Genomic DNA, 15,289 nt, shown 5'->3' on the forward strand with positions numbered 1-15,289 from the left:
AAAAATACCTCTGTCACCACAGCCATAAACACACGGTGCAGCCTGACAGATTAAGCTGGTGAGCTGCTGATATTTGGATCTGAACTATTTTACCTGCTTGGTATTTTTTCTTATTTGCATTTAGTGTGACCTGGTGTTGTGCTGCTGGAGTCGTAGTTTCCCTGAGGGGAAACTTGTCCACGTCTGCTTCAGACAAAAATGAATGTTTCACTGGTCCCAGTGAGCACAAAAATTGAGGCAATTTGTGTTTGTTCAGTCTTTTCTTTGTTGTAACTATGCTTCTTGGCTATAAAGGTCTTACTGCTGGAAAGCCCGTTTATTTCCCCTTCAATGGTGTCATGTTTGTAAGGAAAATGTGGGTTGAGCAGCAGAGTTGAGTATGTGGGCTGTGGCCATGAAAAACTCGTCGAATGTTCTCTGCCAATGCCGGACAGCTTATTCTGCTACTGACACTTGTTGGGTGTCATTTACTGAATTCTGAAGAATATCTGCAATTAAACGGTTTATTCTTTTAACAAATAGGGGCCTCAGTAACACGTGGAAGGACCATACACAGCCACAACAGCCTGGCAACTCCTGGTCACGTACTGCGACTCAGCCAGTGTGTGACCAAGGTGGTGTTGGGTTTTAGTTTATTCCCAAAAGAAAAATTAAAAGATATTCTGTAGAAAACATCCTAAACTGTTGTTTCCATAATGTGTCTAAAATCATGTATCACCCCATGTGTTTGCCTGTGTTCTGTGATCGCTACATGGCCTACTTCATTTTAACTGGTGTCCAGGTTGCGTGATGTCGAATTGTCCACAAAGACCTTCAGGTTAGAGTTGGCGAGCGGTGCGTCCTGTAGGTCAGGTCTGGGTGAACAGGCTGCTATAAAATCATGTGGTTAACCATCTGCTGCTGTGGGTTTAACACAGTCTACACAGACTCTACTAAAAAGTCAACCTGTTGTCCTAATGTGGCAGGTCTATGTCAGCAGTGGATGAACTCAGCATTTGGTAGCAAGTGTTTTTGTAAAGTTTTTGTTCCATTTTTAACAGTGATGAGCGGTATGGCCATGTTTATGAGTGTTAGCTGCTTTCATTGCATGTGTGTGTGTTACTAGGTGGGTTAATGCATTCTCTGTCTGTCTGCTGTCTGCCTCTCCTGCAGTGCTGCAGCAGTTCATGGTTGTGAGATGTACATTGTCAGCAGTAGGCCTACTCAGTACTTTATATGGCCCCACCTGTTTGTATGCATGGCTGACAGTGCCAGGGCTCCTAAAAAGACGATGGTTGGATGTCCTGGAGGATCTCCTGGCAGACCTGGACCGGGGCATGCAACACTCCATGCCAGCTGGTGGAGGTAATGCAACATTTCATTATTTGCCAACCGCGAATAAAAGCTGGCAAGAAGAAGGAAGCCCGTAGCCAGACATATATTAATCAGTATTACAGTTATGTCAAAATCTACACAGATGCATCAAAGAATACAGCCAACCAAAGCGGGATAGCATTTACTGTTCCTGAATTTAATATCAAAGTAAGGAAAAGGACCAGTGATGGTTTATCAGTATACACTGATAAACCAGTATACACTGGTTTATCAGTGTATACTGGCGAAGGTTTTACAAAATCCAAAGGAAAACAGGAGAAATGAGAAGCACAGGAAGGAACAGGAGAGAGGCGAAGGTTATATCTCAACTTAGATTTGGACACATTGGTCTGAATAACACGTTGCTTTTAATAGAGAAATTCCGTACAGGGAGTGTGACTGCAGTAGAGAACAGGAAACAATAGAACATGTTTTAATGCATTGTCAGAAATATGATGCTGAAAGAAGACAGCTGATCAAAAAGCTTGAAAGTCAAACTGGTTGATTTATTTCGTAAGAATTCGAGTAGTGAAAGTTATAAGGTGATATTTTGGTTTTTAAGTCAGACTCATTTGTTCGGGAGGATTTGATTTTTTTATTTATTTCAGTCCACACTCCTCACCAGTTGGTGGCGGTAATGCACCATTTTGCTGTTTGCCAACCGCCAATAAACAATATAAAGAAGAAGACTCCTGCGGTTTCTCTTCAGGCAGTTGTGTGGTCAACTGCAGTCGAGGGTCCTTCTATTGGAGGTGACATTTAGCAGAGACGGGGAATAGTTAACATCACAAACGCCTCAAAATGGCACAGGCAGTGCAGAAGTTGGTTGCTAAAGTACCCACCCTGGTTAACGGTAAGCTAGTCTGTTATTTGGACGGGTCCATTAGTGGAGGCTGGGGTAGGCAGTTTTCTCCTCGGTGAGAAGACTTCAGTAGGCCGACGCTGTCAGCGGCACTGTGACCCGGGCGTCAGTTGAATGAAGCAGGTGTAACGTTAATTGACGCTTTCAGACGTAGAAGGCCTTTGACGTTGATATGCTGTGTTTTTGTTGTTTTGACATGTGTTGTGGATAAGCAGGTACATCGGTTTATTTGGTTTGCTCTCAGCAAACACAATCCGCGTAGCTGATGGCTAACGCTACCTGCTAACATCTCAGAAGCTCTGCAGCTAGGATGGCGAATCGATAGCAGCATTTAATGTTCTCTCTCTCTCTCTTTCAGCCGCTGTCACCTACTCCAAACCTCGCCTGGCAAACTTTTGGTACTATGCGCGTGTTGAGCTTGTCCCACCTGCCCCCGCTGAAATCCCTAAAGCCATCGAGGGGGCCACAAACATCATCAAGGGGTTCCAGACGGGACGTCTCGGTCAAACCACAGTGAAGGTACTCGTATTAATCTAAGACACAGGTCATTGTTGTTTATGTAAAAACAACAACAAAAAACACGTCCACGTCTTTTTTAAATTAAACCTGCGGCCGTGGTCGTGCATCTTAACCACAGCAGATGTCACATTATTAATTCCAACCAAAGCCTCTTGTGCTGACTTTACATCGTCTGTCATCTCCTGGATTCATTAACAAAGCAGTAGCTGTAGGACATCATGAAATAAGGACACATTTCTAGCTTCTGATAGTAAAGAAAACCTCTTTCAGACTGTGGGCAAATTGTTGTTGTCTTAAGAAAATATTCAGGATTATTATAAAAGCTGTGGTTGTACACACAGTAATGCACTGAATTTAGTGTGCGTGTGTACATGGATGAGGACAAACTTGAAAGTTTTTAACACAGCCTTTAGTGGTTTGTTGTTGTGTTTTATCTCTCACACGTCTCCTGAGCAAATCCAGCCAATTCTTCTTTGGCAAATCTCTCAAGCTTCTCCAGATGTAATGGATTTCAGTTCAGCCCCCAGATTTTCAGTAGCATTCACGTTAGGCCAGTCAGTAATGTTCACTTTGGTCTTCAGGGGAAAATCCTTCACCAGGAGCAACGTGTGTTTTGGGTCGTAGTCCTGTTGGAAGCAGCAGCAGAGACGTAAAGTTTTGCTGCTGACTACTTTTCTTTCAAAATCTTAACATATCCGTCTTTCTTCATGATTCCCTCCACAATGATAAGATTTCCATCCCCACAGCATAATACTCCCACCAACATGCTTCACTGTGGGGACGGTGTTCTTGGGTTGTACACCTCTGCTGTCTTTCCCCAAACATCAGCAGCTTGTCAGTAACCATAGTATCGTCTCATCTGACCAAAAGACATGGTACAGTATGCATCATCTTCTCCAGGTTGTCTTTAGTATTCTTCAGTCTGGCTTGAAGTGTCTCTTCTGCAGAAGTGGCGTTTTGGTGTGCAGCCTCAAAGTGCGCTCCCGTGCAGGCTTTCAGTGATTGCACTACAATTCCAGACTTGGCTACATCATTAACTTACAGTGGGGCAAAAAAGTATTTAGTCAGCCACCGATTGTGCAAGTTCCCCCACCTAAAATGATGACAGAGGTCAGTAATTTGCACCAGAGGTACACTTCAACTGTGAGAGACAGAATGTGGAAAAAAAATCCATGAATCCACATGGTAGGATTTGTAAAGAATTTATTGGTAAATCAGGGTGGAAAATAAGTATTTGGTCACCTCAAACAAGGAAAATCTCTGGCTCTCACAGACCTGTAACGTCTTCTGTAAGAAGCTTTTCTGTCCCCCACTCGTTACCTGTATGAATGGCACCTGTTTGAACTCATCATCTGTATAAAAGACACCTGTCCACAGCCTCAAACAGTCAGACTCCAAACTCCGCCATGGCCAAGACCAAAGAGCTTTCGAAGGACACCAGGAAAAGTATTGTAGACCTGCACCAGACTGGGAAGAGTGAATCTACAATAGGCAAGCAGCTTGGTGTGAAAAAATCAACTGTGGGAGCAATCATCAGAAAATGGAAGACATACAAGACCACTGATAATCTCCCTCGATCTGGGGCTCCACGCAAGATCTCATCCCGTGGGGTCAAAATGATCACTAGAACGGTGAGCAAAGATCCCAGAACCACACGGGGGGACCTGGTGAATGACCTGCAGAGAGCTGGGACCAAAGTAACAAAGGTCACCATCAGTAACACACTACAACGGCAGGGAATCAAATCCCGCAGTGCCAGACGTGTTCCGCTGCTGAAGCCAGTGCATGTCCAGGCCCGTCTGAAGTTTGCCAGAGAGCACATGGATGATACAGCAGAGGATTGGGAGAATGTCATGTGGTCAGATGAAACCAAAGTAGAACTTTTTGGTATAAACTCAACTCGTCGTGTTTGGAGGAAGAAGAATACTGAGTTGCATCCCAAGAACACCATACCTACTGTGAAGCATGGGGGTGGAAACATCATGCTATGGGGCTGTTTTTCTGCCAAGGGGACAGGACGACTGATCCGTGTTAAGGACAGAATGAATGGGGCCATGTATCGTGAGATTTTGAGCCAAAACCTCCTTCCATCAGTGAGAACTTTGAAGATGAAACGAGGCTGGGTCTTCCAACATGACAATGATCCAAAACACACCGCCCGGGCAACAAAGGAGTGGCTCCGTAAGAAGCATTTGAAAGTCCTGGAGTGGCCTAGCCAGTCTCCAGACCTCAACCCCATAGAAAATCTGTGGCGGGAGTTGAAAGTCCGTGTTGCTCGGCGACAGCCCCAAAACATCACTGCTCTCGAGAAGATCTGCATGGAGGAATGGGCCAAAATACCAGCTACTGTGTGTGCAAACCTGGTAAAGACCTATAGTAAACGTTTGACCTCTGTTATTGCCAACAAAGGTTATGTTACAAAGTATTGAGTTGTATTTTTGTTATTGACCAAATACTTATTTTCCACCCTGATTTACCAATAAATTCTTTACAAATCCTACCATGTGGATTCATGGATTTTTTTTTCACATTCTGTCTCTCACAGTTGAAGTGTACCTCTGGTGCAAATTACTGACCTCTGTCATCATTTTAGGTGGGGGAACTTGCACAATCGGTGGCTGACTAAATACTTTTTTGCCCCACTGTATGTCCTGGCAGTCGTTCTGTGGTCTTGAGACTCTTCTTACTAATTTTCCTTTCAGAGTCCTGGAAATCTTTTGCTTCCTACCTGTGACAGGCTTTTGAACTTGTTGATAATACTTCTCAGTTGCTCTGTAATGCTGTGAGAACTTGGCATGTGTTGATTTTAAAGCTGAGCGTTACAGAGTTCATTCATTGCACAGCAGTAGTTTGTGCTATGGCTAAATGAAAAGTTCCCTTTTTCAGGAGGAGGATGGTAATAAGTCTGCTATTGTGTGCAAATAGTAATAATTAATGTTTTCTATAGAGAAGCGGTGTGATTAGAAACGCCTTCATCTGTATTTAAAATGATAAGAAAAAGCACCTGGGATGTGATGCTGTATTATTGATCACTGTGTGTCGTACAGGAAATGTTAATTCAGTATTTCATTAGTGAGGTCCTTCATCATATTAGTAATTACTGACAGAAATGGATCAAATGATGAATTAATCTGTGAAGTACATCTTAAACCTGTAATTATCCAGAGCAGCAAATAAAATGTTTTTGAATTTCAGGTTGTGTGTGTGTGAATCCTAATCCTGTACTTTTGATGTTACTTCTAATGCAAATCAAACCTGTGTCCTTGCTTCCTCGCAGGATGCTTTAAGGAACGGGCTGGTGGCCACCGAGGTGCTGATGTGGTTCTACATTGGAGAGTGCATTGGCAAAGGAGGCATCGTGGGCTACAATGTCTAAATTTTGGACTTTAAAGCATTTTTTTTTCTTTTGAGCATTGTGTGCTCAACCTACTCCATGAAATATGGGAACCAGTAAAGCTGTTGTGTTAAAAAATCTGTTTTTGACTCATTAATTTAACCTTATTATTGAATTAATCTGCAGGTTTACTACAAAATGTTATTCCTCTGCTCAAAGCTGAGTTGAACGTGTGTAATCATCGTTACTGTTGCTGTCAGGATTGTGCAAAAACTACCAACATGAAATCATGTGTTGTACTATAACTATCCTGCTGTAGTTAAGTACTTTAATTTTGCAGCACTTATCTGCTAAATGTGAACAGTAGATGAGCTTTCCACTGCCAAACATTGATGCAGACACTCGCTCTGATGGATGCATCAGGGGCAGCTCACGGTTCAGTATCCAAGTGGACTGGATCATGTTCCAAATGGGAGACGAGCTGTGCTGCTGCACTTTAAAGGACTGCGTTTAAACTGGGCTTTATTGTATTTTCTGATGATATGGTGGATTTTTAACATCAACTCTGAGCAGAATAGTGTCACTGATAGGCTGAGGCCTTTTTTTCTCTTACGGTTTAGTTCTTACATTCAACCAGCAGGGGGAGCTGCGTGTCAATACTGCACTGCTCCCTCTGTGTAGTTTGAGATTTCAAAGGATGATGTGGAACACACTGCTAGTATTCAACATGAGACACACACACCATTTCTAATCCAGTAATGTGTTTACATTTGGTGATCCTGTCTTCTTTGGCCCAGTTCTGCACACGGCTCACAAGACAAAGCTCTGTTCATTTGAGTTCTTTATTTAAATGCATCAATGTTGTTACAAAACAATTCTCTTTGATAGCAATTATACTCTGCTGTCCATTATGTAAGTAAACATACACAAAATTAAATAAGGGTTAGTTCAAGTGGAAAAACTCATGTGACGACCTTTAGATAATATCACAACACGACCAAATGAAATGACAGCATTCTTGGAACAGTAGTGAAATTATAACAATGCACCTTCATAGTACTCATACCTGTCGTAGGAGTGCAATTTTAAAAGAATTATTCAATAACAATAGTGAACAACCTAATGACATCACAAAACTGACATTGTTAACTTTGTGTAAATCTATAGATGCAAATTATCAGCTAAAATGTTTAAAAGTATGTTATCATATTATCCAGCAGATATCATCAGACGCCAAACAGGATAACACTTTTCTTGTGTGACTATGCAGGAATTGTGTATTTCAATAATACATATATATATATGTTAAACTGCCATGAGAATATGATTTGACAGCTACATTCAAAGCTTAATACATGTGGTGTTCAAAAAAAGTGTATAGACATTTGGAAGAAGCATCATAAACCTTAAAAATAAGCTGAGACATTTTATAATGGGTGCAAAAATAGATATTCCAAAAGCACTGGTGTATATTCGCAGAAATCTTTTTAAAACAGCTCAAATGCCAGCGTTCACTTGACGTTGCAGATCCTGACTGACGTTCCGACTCCAAAGCCCGGATAGAGGGGCTCGACAAATTTAGTCTCAAACCTGTGCAGGCGGGTCATGGTGTTGCCTATGCTGTAAAATGCCAACACCCCTGCAGTGTGATCCAGGTACACGCCTATCCGCGGGGAGTGAGGACCATTGGCAGGCTTGTCCACGCGGTTGTGCCACGCTGAGTAACCGGAGTCAGAACAAAGCAGACTCCAGGATTTGTCGTTATAGCCCAGCAGACAGAGCGAACCTTTGCCCTTTCGACTGATGCTCTTATAAGCCACTCCGATGGAGAACTCCCCGCTCCACTCGATCTCCCAGTAGTAGCGGCCTCCAGATAGAGCTTCTCGGCACAGCACCTGGGCAAAGCTATCAAACCTCTCTGAGTTGTCTCCGTAGGACTGCGGCTCCCTGGTGCGGATAACTTTCCTGCTGTTCTCAGAGATGCAAAGCTCCTTGTAGGCCGTGTTATGATCTAATTTCAGTTGGCAGAAGTCTGAAGAAGGAAAGACGACATTGAATCCAATTCAAAACCGTGTGAACAATGTCGAGTTTTTAAAAGTTGAGCCTAATGTAGCTGTTTTACTGCAGAACAGAGCAGTGATCCTCAAATGGATGTGAGGTGCACCTCTGAAATATCTATGCTGTACATGAATTTAAAAAATACCAGTCATAGAGTTCCTGAAACAGACTTAAATCCAGTAAAAATGCCGTTTTTACAAAGTGTTTGTCAGTTACAGATTTATTGTTTCATAACCTGCACGCTGATACACAGCGCTGCACTGCTGCATTTGACCTTTTCATAGAAGTCAAATGTTCTTTGTTGCTTTGAAGTGCTGCCTTATACCATAACTGATACGAGAGAAATGATTGAGGATATTAACCTCCAGCAAGAGACTTCTGTGCCATAAAAAAGTCAATGAGTGAAACGCATTTTCCTGAGATGTCATGAGCACAAGTAAAGCAGCACGCTGCAGTAAAATACAAACTGTCAAACTGACAAAAGTAAAAAAAATGAATACTTGAGTACAAGTTATGTTCCAGAACAACTCACATTTCAGAAAATCAGCTCTGGTCTTTGGCTCTGGGGGAGTGTTGTCCACTGTCATTTCTTTGCCTGCACGTGAAATATCTCTTTGTTAGGTCAAGGTGAACTCCATGCGCCCACACAAATGCCTGTAATTCTTTGGCTGGTGTGGTTTTGGATAATAATTAACCTCTTGCGGTTATAAACTGCTATAGGAGCCTCACCTCTGCTCCTTCTGTCCAACGTTCGACTCTCTGTAGTGTAAACCGGGACCTCATTCACTGTAAAGTAGAAGATATACATGATTAGAAACCTGGAAGTTTTACTCTTTGTGTTCAACATTACGTTTGTGCTGCTCACACCTGACTTGGAAATCCTGAGCAGCTCCTCTCTGCCAAACTCCTCGAGGCGCTCCTTAATCTCAGCCACAGCTTTCCTGACAGCCGCGAAGGAGAAGTCGGGGTTCACGGTCACTCTGGGTATGAAGCCGTCATCAGTGGGGGTGCAGAGGTAGTTGAAGTTCTGGTGCAAACATGAGAGCCAATGAGAAATTTGAGGTAGTGTCACGTGGACGGTGACACGTGGGTGCCTGGGTTCTCAGTACTGTGAGTGTTATATTATGGAAATGTATTGATCTGCCCAATTTTTTAAAAAGGGCTCAATATTTCATCACAGTGTCATCGTTAATCACTTATTAATAAGTATCCTGTTAGCCTGATATGACAGCTGTCGACACAGTTTCTTTAAGGCTGCGTGGTACCTGCAGGAAGTGGATGTGGTCCTCAGTGCTGTACAGCTGCTTGAGGCCAGACTCTTTTTTCTTCAGCTCATCAATCTCTTGTTCCAGACGCTCGATCAAAGCCTCGGATTGGCTGAAAGCAGCCTTCTCATTGATTCCAATCAGCTTGCTCACCTCTGACCTCATCCTCTCAATGGAGCGTATCATATCCTCAAACATCTTCTGGCTCTCCACCATGGCTCTGTGGGCGGAGTTCTGGGCAAAGCAAGCAGGATGTCATCGCTCTACAGCCTGATCTTCATCAGCCTGATCTAAACAATCTTGGGAGACTGATCTTGCTTTGTGTAGAAACTGATCCGGTTGTTCAGGCCTTACCTTGAGGGAATCCACCGCAGTCTTGAGCTCCTCCAGCTCCTTCACCCTCTCCTGGCATTTTTGTTTAATCTCAGCTTGGGAGACTCCCAAAAGTTTCTGCAGAATTAAGGAGTATTACAGAGATATGCGTTTTAATAATTTCCCAACCATTTGTGCTCATGCTGGTAGCTAAACTGGCTTTAAGATTACTATCACGTAAAATGCAGCTGAATGTTGTTTTTAAAAAGGTTATGCCAAATGTAAAGCCTGCAAACATTCTTTCTCATCACGGAGTATCGGTGTGGCCCTGTGGCGTCCTTAATAAGCCCCTCTCAAAGATCTTCTTAATACATCCCGCTTTTATCTCAGAGGGAGAGGGGAAAAATCTTTGGAGGAATTCTGGCCATGTCAGGAATGTGAATCTACCAGCGTCTGACTTTTAAAGAGACGTTTCAAGGTGCACGCAGCGCTGACATGCAGAATAGAAGGCTTCTAATTCAGCTTTTACTCGAGCCCACCAACCCATTCTTCAAGATAAGCTTGAGGAATGTGGGGAATCCAGGGAGGGGGAATCAACAGGAGAGGGGGAGGGGAGACGGAGCGGGAGATGGAGTGAGATGTGTTGGACTCAGGTTGTAAATCTTTAGATGAGAGAAACCAGACTCCCCGCCATGTAAAGCCAACAGTGGGATAAAATATGCGTTCATGGCGGCACAGGACTCCTTTAGCCTGCATTAGCTGTAAAAACACTCCCTGATTACTCACACAGCTGCTACATTACAGTATCTATTGACATTCATGTCTATCCCACAGCGTGTTACAGGCAAAGTGAGTCATTTGAATGCACATTGCTCACAGAGATTGAATGTAGGTGTAGAGTGCCTGCACTCCCTGACATTCCTGCACCGCTGCACACTCACTCCCACAGGTGGGAACCAGCGCAGCAGAAAGAAGGCTGCACTTTCTGTGTGTTTATCCCACAGCTGGATCACCGCATTTTCTGGAAAGCCGCTTTCACGGCGCCTGTAAGACACGCCTCCGGCCAGTGTCCAGCTAATCACAGGGCTGGATTTGTTTTGGCGGCTGTGAACGCTCGCCAGGGTTGCTGATAGCCTTGGTGAAATGGGTCAAAGTACAATCACCAGTCGCAGTTCAGGGGGAGGAATTGAGAAAAACAGCCTGTTTGCTTTAGCTCAAGTTATTCCAGAGAGGATGTGCTCCTAACCTATCAAAGAAAACATTCAGCTTGCAGTCTCTCTCTCACTTGGTCTCTGTCTGTTAAAAGGAGGCATCAACAGACACTGAGAGTTATTCTTACCTGCTTCTCGCCCCTCTCTGCCTCAGCAGACACGATGTCATGGCCCCTGTGCTCGCTGACTGTGCAGATGGCACAGATACACATTTGATCTGTGCGACAGAAGAGCTCCAGGGACTTCTGGTGCTGTGGGCAGATCTTCCTGTCCAAGTTCCCTAACTCGTCCACAAGCTTGTGCCTCTTGAACGTGGTTGATTCATAGTGTGGCTTCAAGTGCTTTTCGCAGTAGGATGCCAGGCAGTTGAGGCAGGACTTGACAGCCTTTAATTTCTTCCCGATGCAGAAGTCACAGGGCACGTCGTTTGATCCGGCAAAGACGCTCCCCTGGGACGTGCTGAGGTTGAGGTTCAGACCGCTCTTCTTGATCTTCTCTGCCACCATGCTCAGAGTGGCGTTGGGCCTCAGTACAGGCCTCTGGGTGAATGTGATCTTACACTGGGGACAAATGTAAATCCCTGTGTAGTCGGCTTCATTCCAGTAGCCGCTGATGCAGTCCATACAGAAGCTGTGGCCGCAGGGGATAGCCACAGGGTCCCTCAGTAGGTTCTGACACAGAGAGCAGCTGAAGTAGTCTGGAGAGGTGTGATCAGCCATTGTGGTGGACTCCAAACAGTCAGCCCTGGAGAAACAGTCAGGGAGAATGCCAGGAGGAGATAGGGATTTCGTCGAGTGTGCCTGAAAGCCCGCCCTCGAGAGTGTGGTACAGCCTGCCAGAGACAGGACCTACTTGTATTTCTAAATTCCAAAAGGTTATTGATTGAAAGCAGGCAAGGCCCCTCCCCCGTCCTGTGAGTACATCGGGCCCTGCCCAGTTCAGATAAGCAGGTTGAACAAGGAGGGAGAGGAAAAAAGAGCAAAGCAGAGAGCAGACAGGAGAGCAGAGAGAGAGCAGAAATAAAGAGAGAATGAATGAAAAGTAAAACACCAAAGTCGTGACAATAAATGTGCAAGAAAATGTTTCCATTTCCCTGCAGCTTCCTCTTCTTTCACTCGCATTTCTCATGTGGCTCATCTGCGGGTGAGCTGCGCACACACTTCTTGGCAGCTGCATTTCCACCTATTGTTGTCCCACAGAATCGCCATTGTCTTAAACCGGTTATAGTCCGACAAACATACATGCAGCCTAAGGTACTGAAGGAATTTCAGGGACCACCCAGTAAACAAACACGCACACGGTTTGAGAATGACCTCAAACGTCTCTGCTCACATCTGTCGTCAGAGAAACACTCATTTAAAAGTTGTAATATTTGTTCTGTAACTGGCCCGACTCGTCCGTTCACTCGTACGTGGCCGTTTGTATCTGCAGATATGCGGCTGGTTTCTGTTTTCAGTGGTAAGAAAACATTCACGTGTCAAACATAAACGCATGGGTGCAAATACTCAAACAGACGCATTCCTGTCGCGTCCAGGTGTTGTTGCGGTAGATGTCTCGCATAGTTGTGTACATATTTCACTCGAGTTACGTGGCAATGCAAAATGTCCCCCTCATAATTCCTGCACGTATTACTGGTTAGAACAAAGCAGGGGAAGAACTCCTGAGGTGACCCGACTCTCTCCACAGCGTGAAGTGTCTGCTGACATCACCGGCCTCTCATTAGCATTTCAATTAGGCCCAATCTGCTCCTACTTACACCAGTGTCCAACTCACAGGCATGTTTCCTGCTTGAAATTACATTGAAAGTACACATTGTTAAAAAAAGAAATACAAACACTCTTTGAACACTGTTTGAAATTAGCTTCAAATAAAATTGTGCAATGTATGTTTGCCTGATCTGCAATCACATGGCAAAGTAATCTTAAGCTTCTAAAAGGTACATTTGCTCCACCTTCAATTCATAGCTTGCATTACTTCATACACGAGGTAGTTTCACCTCTCCGTATTTGGTCAGGTTTCTGATAAGCCAGTTTTCCTTCCTTCCTCCAGAGTAAAGGGAGCATTGTGCTTACAGATTAACCACCTGTTTTTGGACAGCACGACTGCCAAAGGGGAAAAATCTTTGAATCAAAGTTTTAAATGAGCGTGCTTGCTAGAAGAGTGAAAGCTTAACAGCACAAGTTTGGTCAAATGTATCCCGTGCTCCGAGGAAGCCAATCTGAAGCATAACAGTGTTTACAGTCAGTTTTATTAAGGTTTGAGCAGACGCCCACTTTAAAGAGTGGCAGGCTTGTTATCAGGCTGTTTTCTCCAACAAAGCAGACCGAAACTCCGCAGTCATCCACAGTCATATATAGTCCAAGTTCAAGGGGAAAGGTCACCCTTTATAAAAGTGCAGCGAGCATGGTTTCTTCAAGGTGAGCGCAGGAGAGCGCTCGCTGTTTGATCAAAGGAAACGAGTGAAATGAGAGCTTAAAAAGTGAAAATGCAGGCATCGGTCATCAGTGCATACACAAGATTTCAGTGAAAAAGACTGTTGCAAGATTCAGAAGAAATGTTGCTTGACAGGATGCATAACTCAGATAGGGATGATCCAAAACGTAGAACAGCGTTCAAAGTGTCTAACAGCTCGTTCTGCGGCTCAGAACTGCATTCCCGTGTTTTTTCATTTGTTGTGGTAATGATAAGGATGTAGAGATGTGCACATCCTTTGTTATTGTTATGATATAAAGTTTTGGTTTGCTCGAAAGTGAGTCCTGAAAAAAAGAAGGGAACGGTATCAAATCCTTACACGATCATTGTTAGGCGCTATTTTAGGTCGTGATGCAGCTGAACTGCTTATAAGGAAACCTGCAGCCAGCAGAACGTAAGGCTGGAGTCGGGGGATAAGGAGAGAGCGACGGTCTGTGGCCAGCAGCAAAGCCTCGGTGGTGTCTTGTTGTCGCCTCTTCAGTGAACCTGCCAAAGATTCACAATGGTTTATGCTCCCATGCTGACATCCTCACAGCTGAACTTTGTGTCATGATGCTCGAGGGCCCTCTTTTTGAGCAACGCGGAAAAAACTGAATCACAAAGTCAGAGAACTTTAAAAGAAGCTAAGATCTCAGCGCTCTCTGTTTCTACACCCCTGTAGGGAGAGGTCGAGTCACATGGAAGGAATAAACTCTGACAGATGCTTATTTGACCTTTTTGCTCCGATCACTGTGTTTGCTGGAACTGGATAACGGGCGCATGAAAAAACAAAACTATGCACAGATGACAAAGTGAAATATCGTCTCGTAGCTCCAGACAGTTTTTCTCCTCCAAAGAATCAAACAAAGAAATTTTTTTGTTTTATGGAAACGAAATCAGAAAACAGAAAATCTGCCATCAGGACAGACATGCTTTCTATTGCATCACTAGCAGTTCTGTCGTCAGTTTAAAAGGGTGTGTTGCATGTCACTGGCATGTAATCAGATTACAAACAGATGAGCAGTGTTACAGAGCACAAGTTACAGACTGTCCTAAAATGATTCAGCATAAAATAAGAAATGAAATTAAAGAAATCCTGTGAAAAGTATCTATGTAACTTTACCCTAAACTAACACTGACTTTAAATAAGTTAACTGCAGAGAAGAGTGATGGAAATCCTTTGAATGCCAATGAACTTGAAATAAAATAAGTAACTTTTACAAACCACAGATTACATAAAGATATTTGTGATGCTTTTTCCAATATCAGTTCACAAAGTTTTGAATCACCTCCAGTGAGGAGCGTAACCACAGCCAGAGCAGCTTTGGTTAAATGCTACGTGTGGTCATACATGTCAGCTGCAGTTACTGTTGTTCACAGCCGACCCTGTAATGCTGTTTAGACCCTGCTGGCTCTCACACAAAGGAATCTTTTAAGCAGGCTTTCTTGGCCCTTCTGTTATCTCGGCTATCAAGTGTAGTTGCATTCCTAACTGACACTGAAACTCCGGCCGGGAGGCGTGTTCGCCGTAAAGTAAAATATACAGAGGGAAGGATTTTGTGTGTGTGCAGAAGATGATACATTATTAAATACTTTAGCTTCTTACTGGTGGAAACGTTACAGTTGAGTTCGTGTATATGAGAACTGTGGCATCCTGTCAGAGGAAATCAGTGGCAAAGCAAAGTAAACGCGGTTAATAATTAACTGGTCACAGGTGAAGTCAACTTTAGCAAATCCAACAGACTGAATCTGACCGGAGCTCGCAGAAGGTTTTACTCGTTTACATTTGATGCCATTTTATTTATTTTATTATTACACATCTTATTCCCTGAAATGTGTAACACCTGTTTTATGGCTTTTCTTTCACTTCTGTTAAAAAACAAATAATGCTTCAGTTCCTGTGAATATTACGTGGTATCCTTTG

General features: G+C 43.7%; 2 protein-coding genes across 2 annotated transcripts; one reads left to right on the forward strand and one right to left on the reverse strand.

Moving 5' to 3' along the window:
• The first annotated feature begins 2,073 nt into the window (after window positions 1–2,073).
• atp5mg (ATP synthase membrane subunit g) lies at window positions 2,074–6,191 on the forward strand. The gene is made up of 3 exons (XM_085364234.1): window positions 2,074–2,206; window positions 2,574–2,734; window positions 6,012–6,191. The coding sequence occupies exons 1-3, from the start codon at window positions 2,155–2,157 to the stop codon at window positions 6,108–6,110; spliced, it is 312 nt and encodes a 103-aa protein (XP_085220360.1). The 5' UTR covers window positions 2,074–2,154; the 3' UTR covers window positions 6,111–6,191.
• A 783-nt stretch (window positions 6,192–6,974) lies between these two features.
• On the reverse strand, window positions 6,975–11,752 carry ftr82 (finTRIM family, member 82). The gene is made up of 7 exons (XM_085364227.1): window positions 11,043–11,752; window positions 9,746–9,841; window positions 9,392–9,625; window positions 8,994–9,153; window positions 8,856–8,912; window positions 8,659–8,721; window positions 6,975–8,100 (listed from the first exon to the last, which is right to left on the reverse strand). The coding sequence occupies exons 1-7, from the start codon at window positions 11,631–11,633 to the stop codon at window positions 7,580–7,582; spliced, it is 1,722 nt and encodes a 573-aa protein (XP_085220353.1). The 5' UTR covers window positions 11,634–11,752; the 3' UTR covers window positions 6,975–7,579.
• Window positions 11,753–15,289: the final 3,537 nt, after the last annotated feature.

This window comes from Diplotaxodon limnothrissa, linkage group LG10 (genome assembly GCF_057381915.1).
Source record: "Diplotaxodon limnothrissa isolate DT_005_m linkage group LG10, D_limnothrissa_male_GT1.1, whole genome shotgun sequence".
NCBI lineage: Eukaryota > Metazoa > Chordata > Actinopteri > Cichliformes > Cichlidae > Diplotaxodon > Diplotaxodon limnothrissa.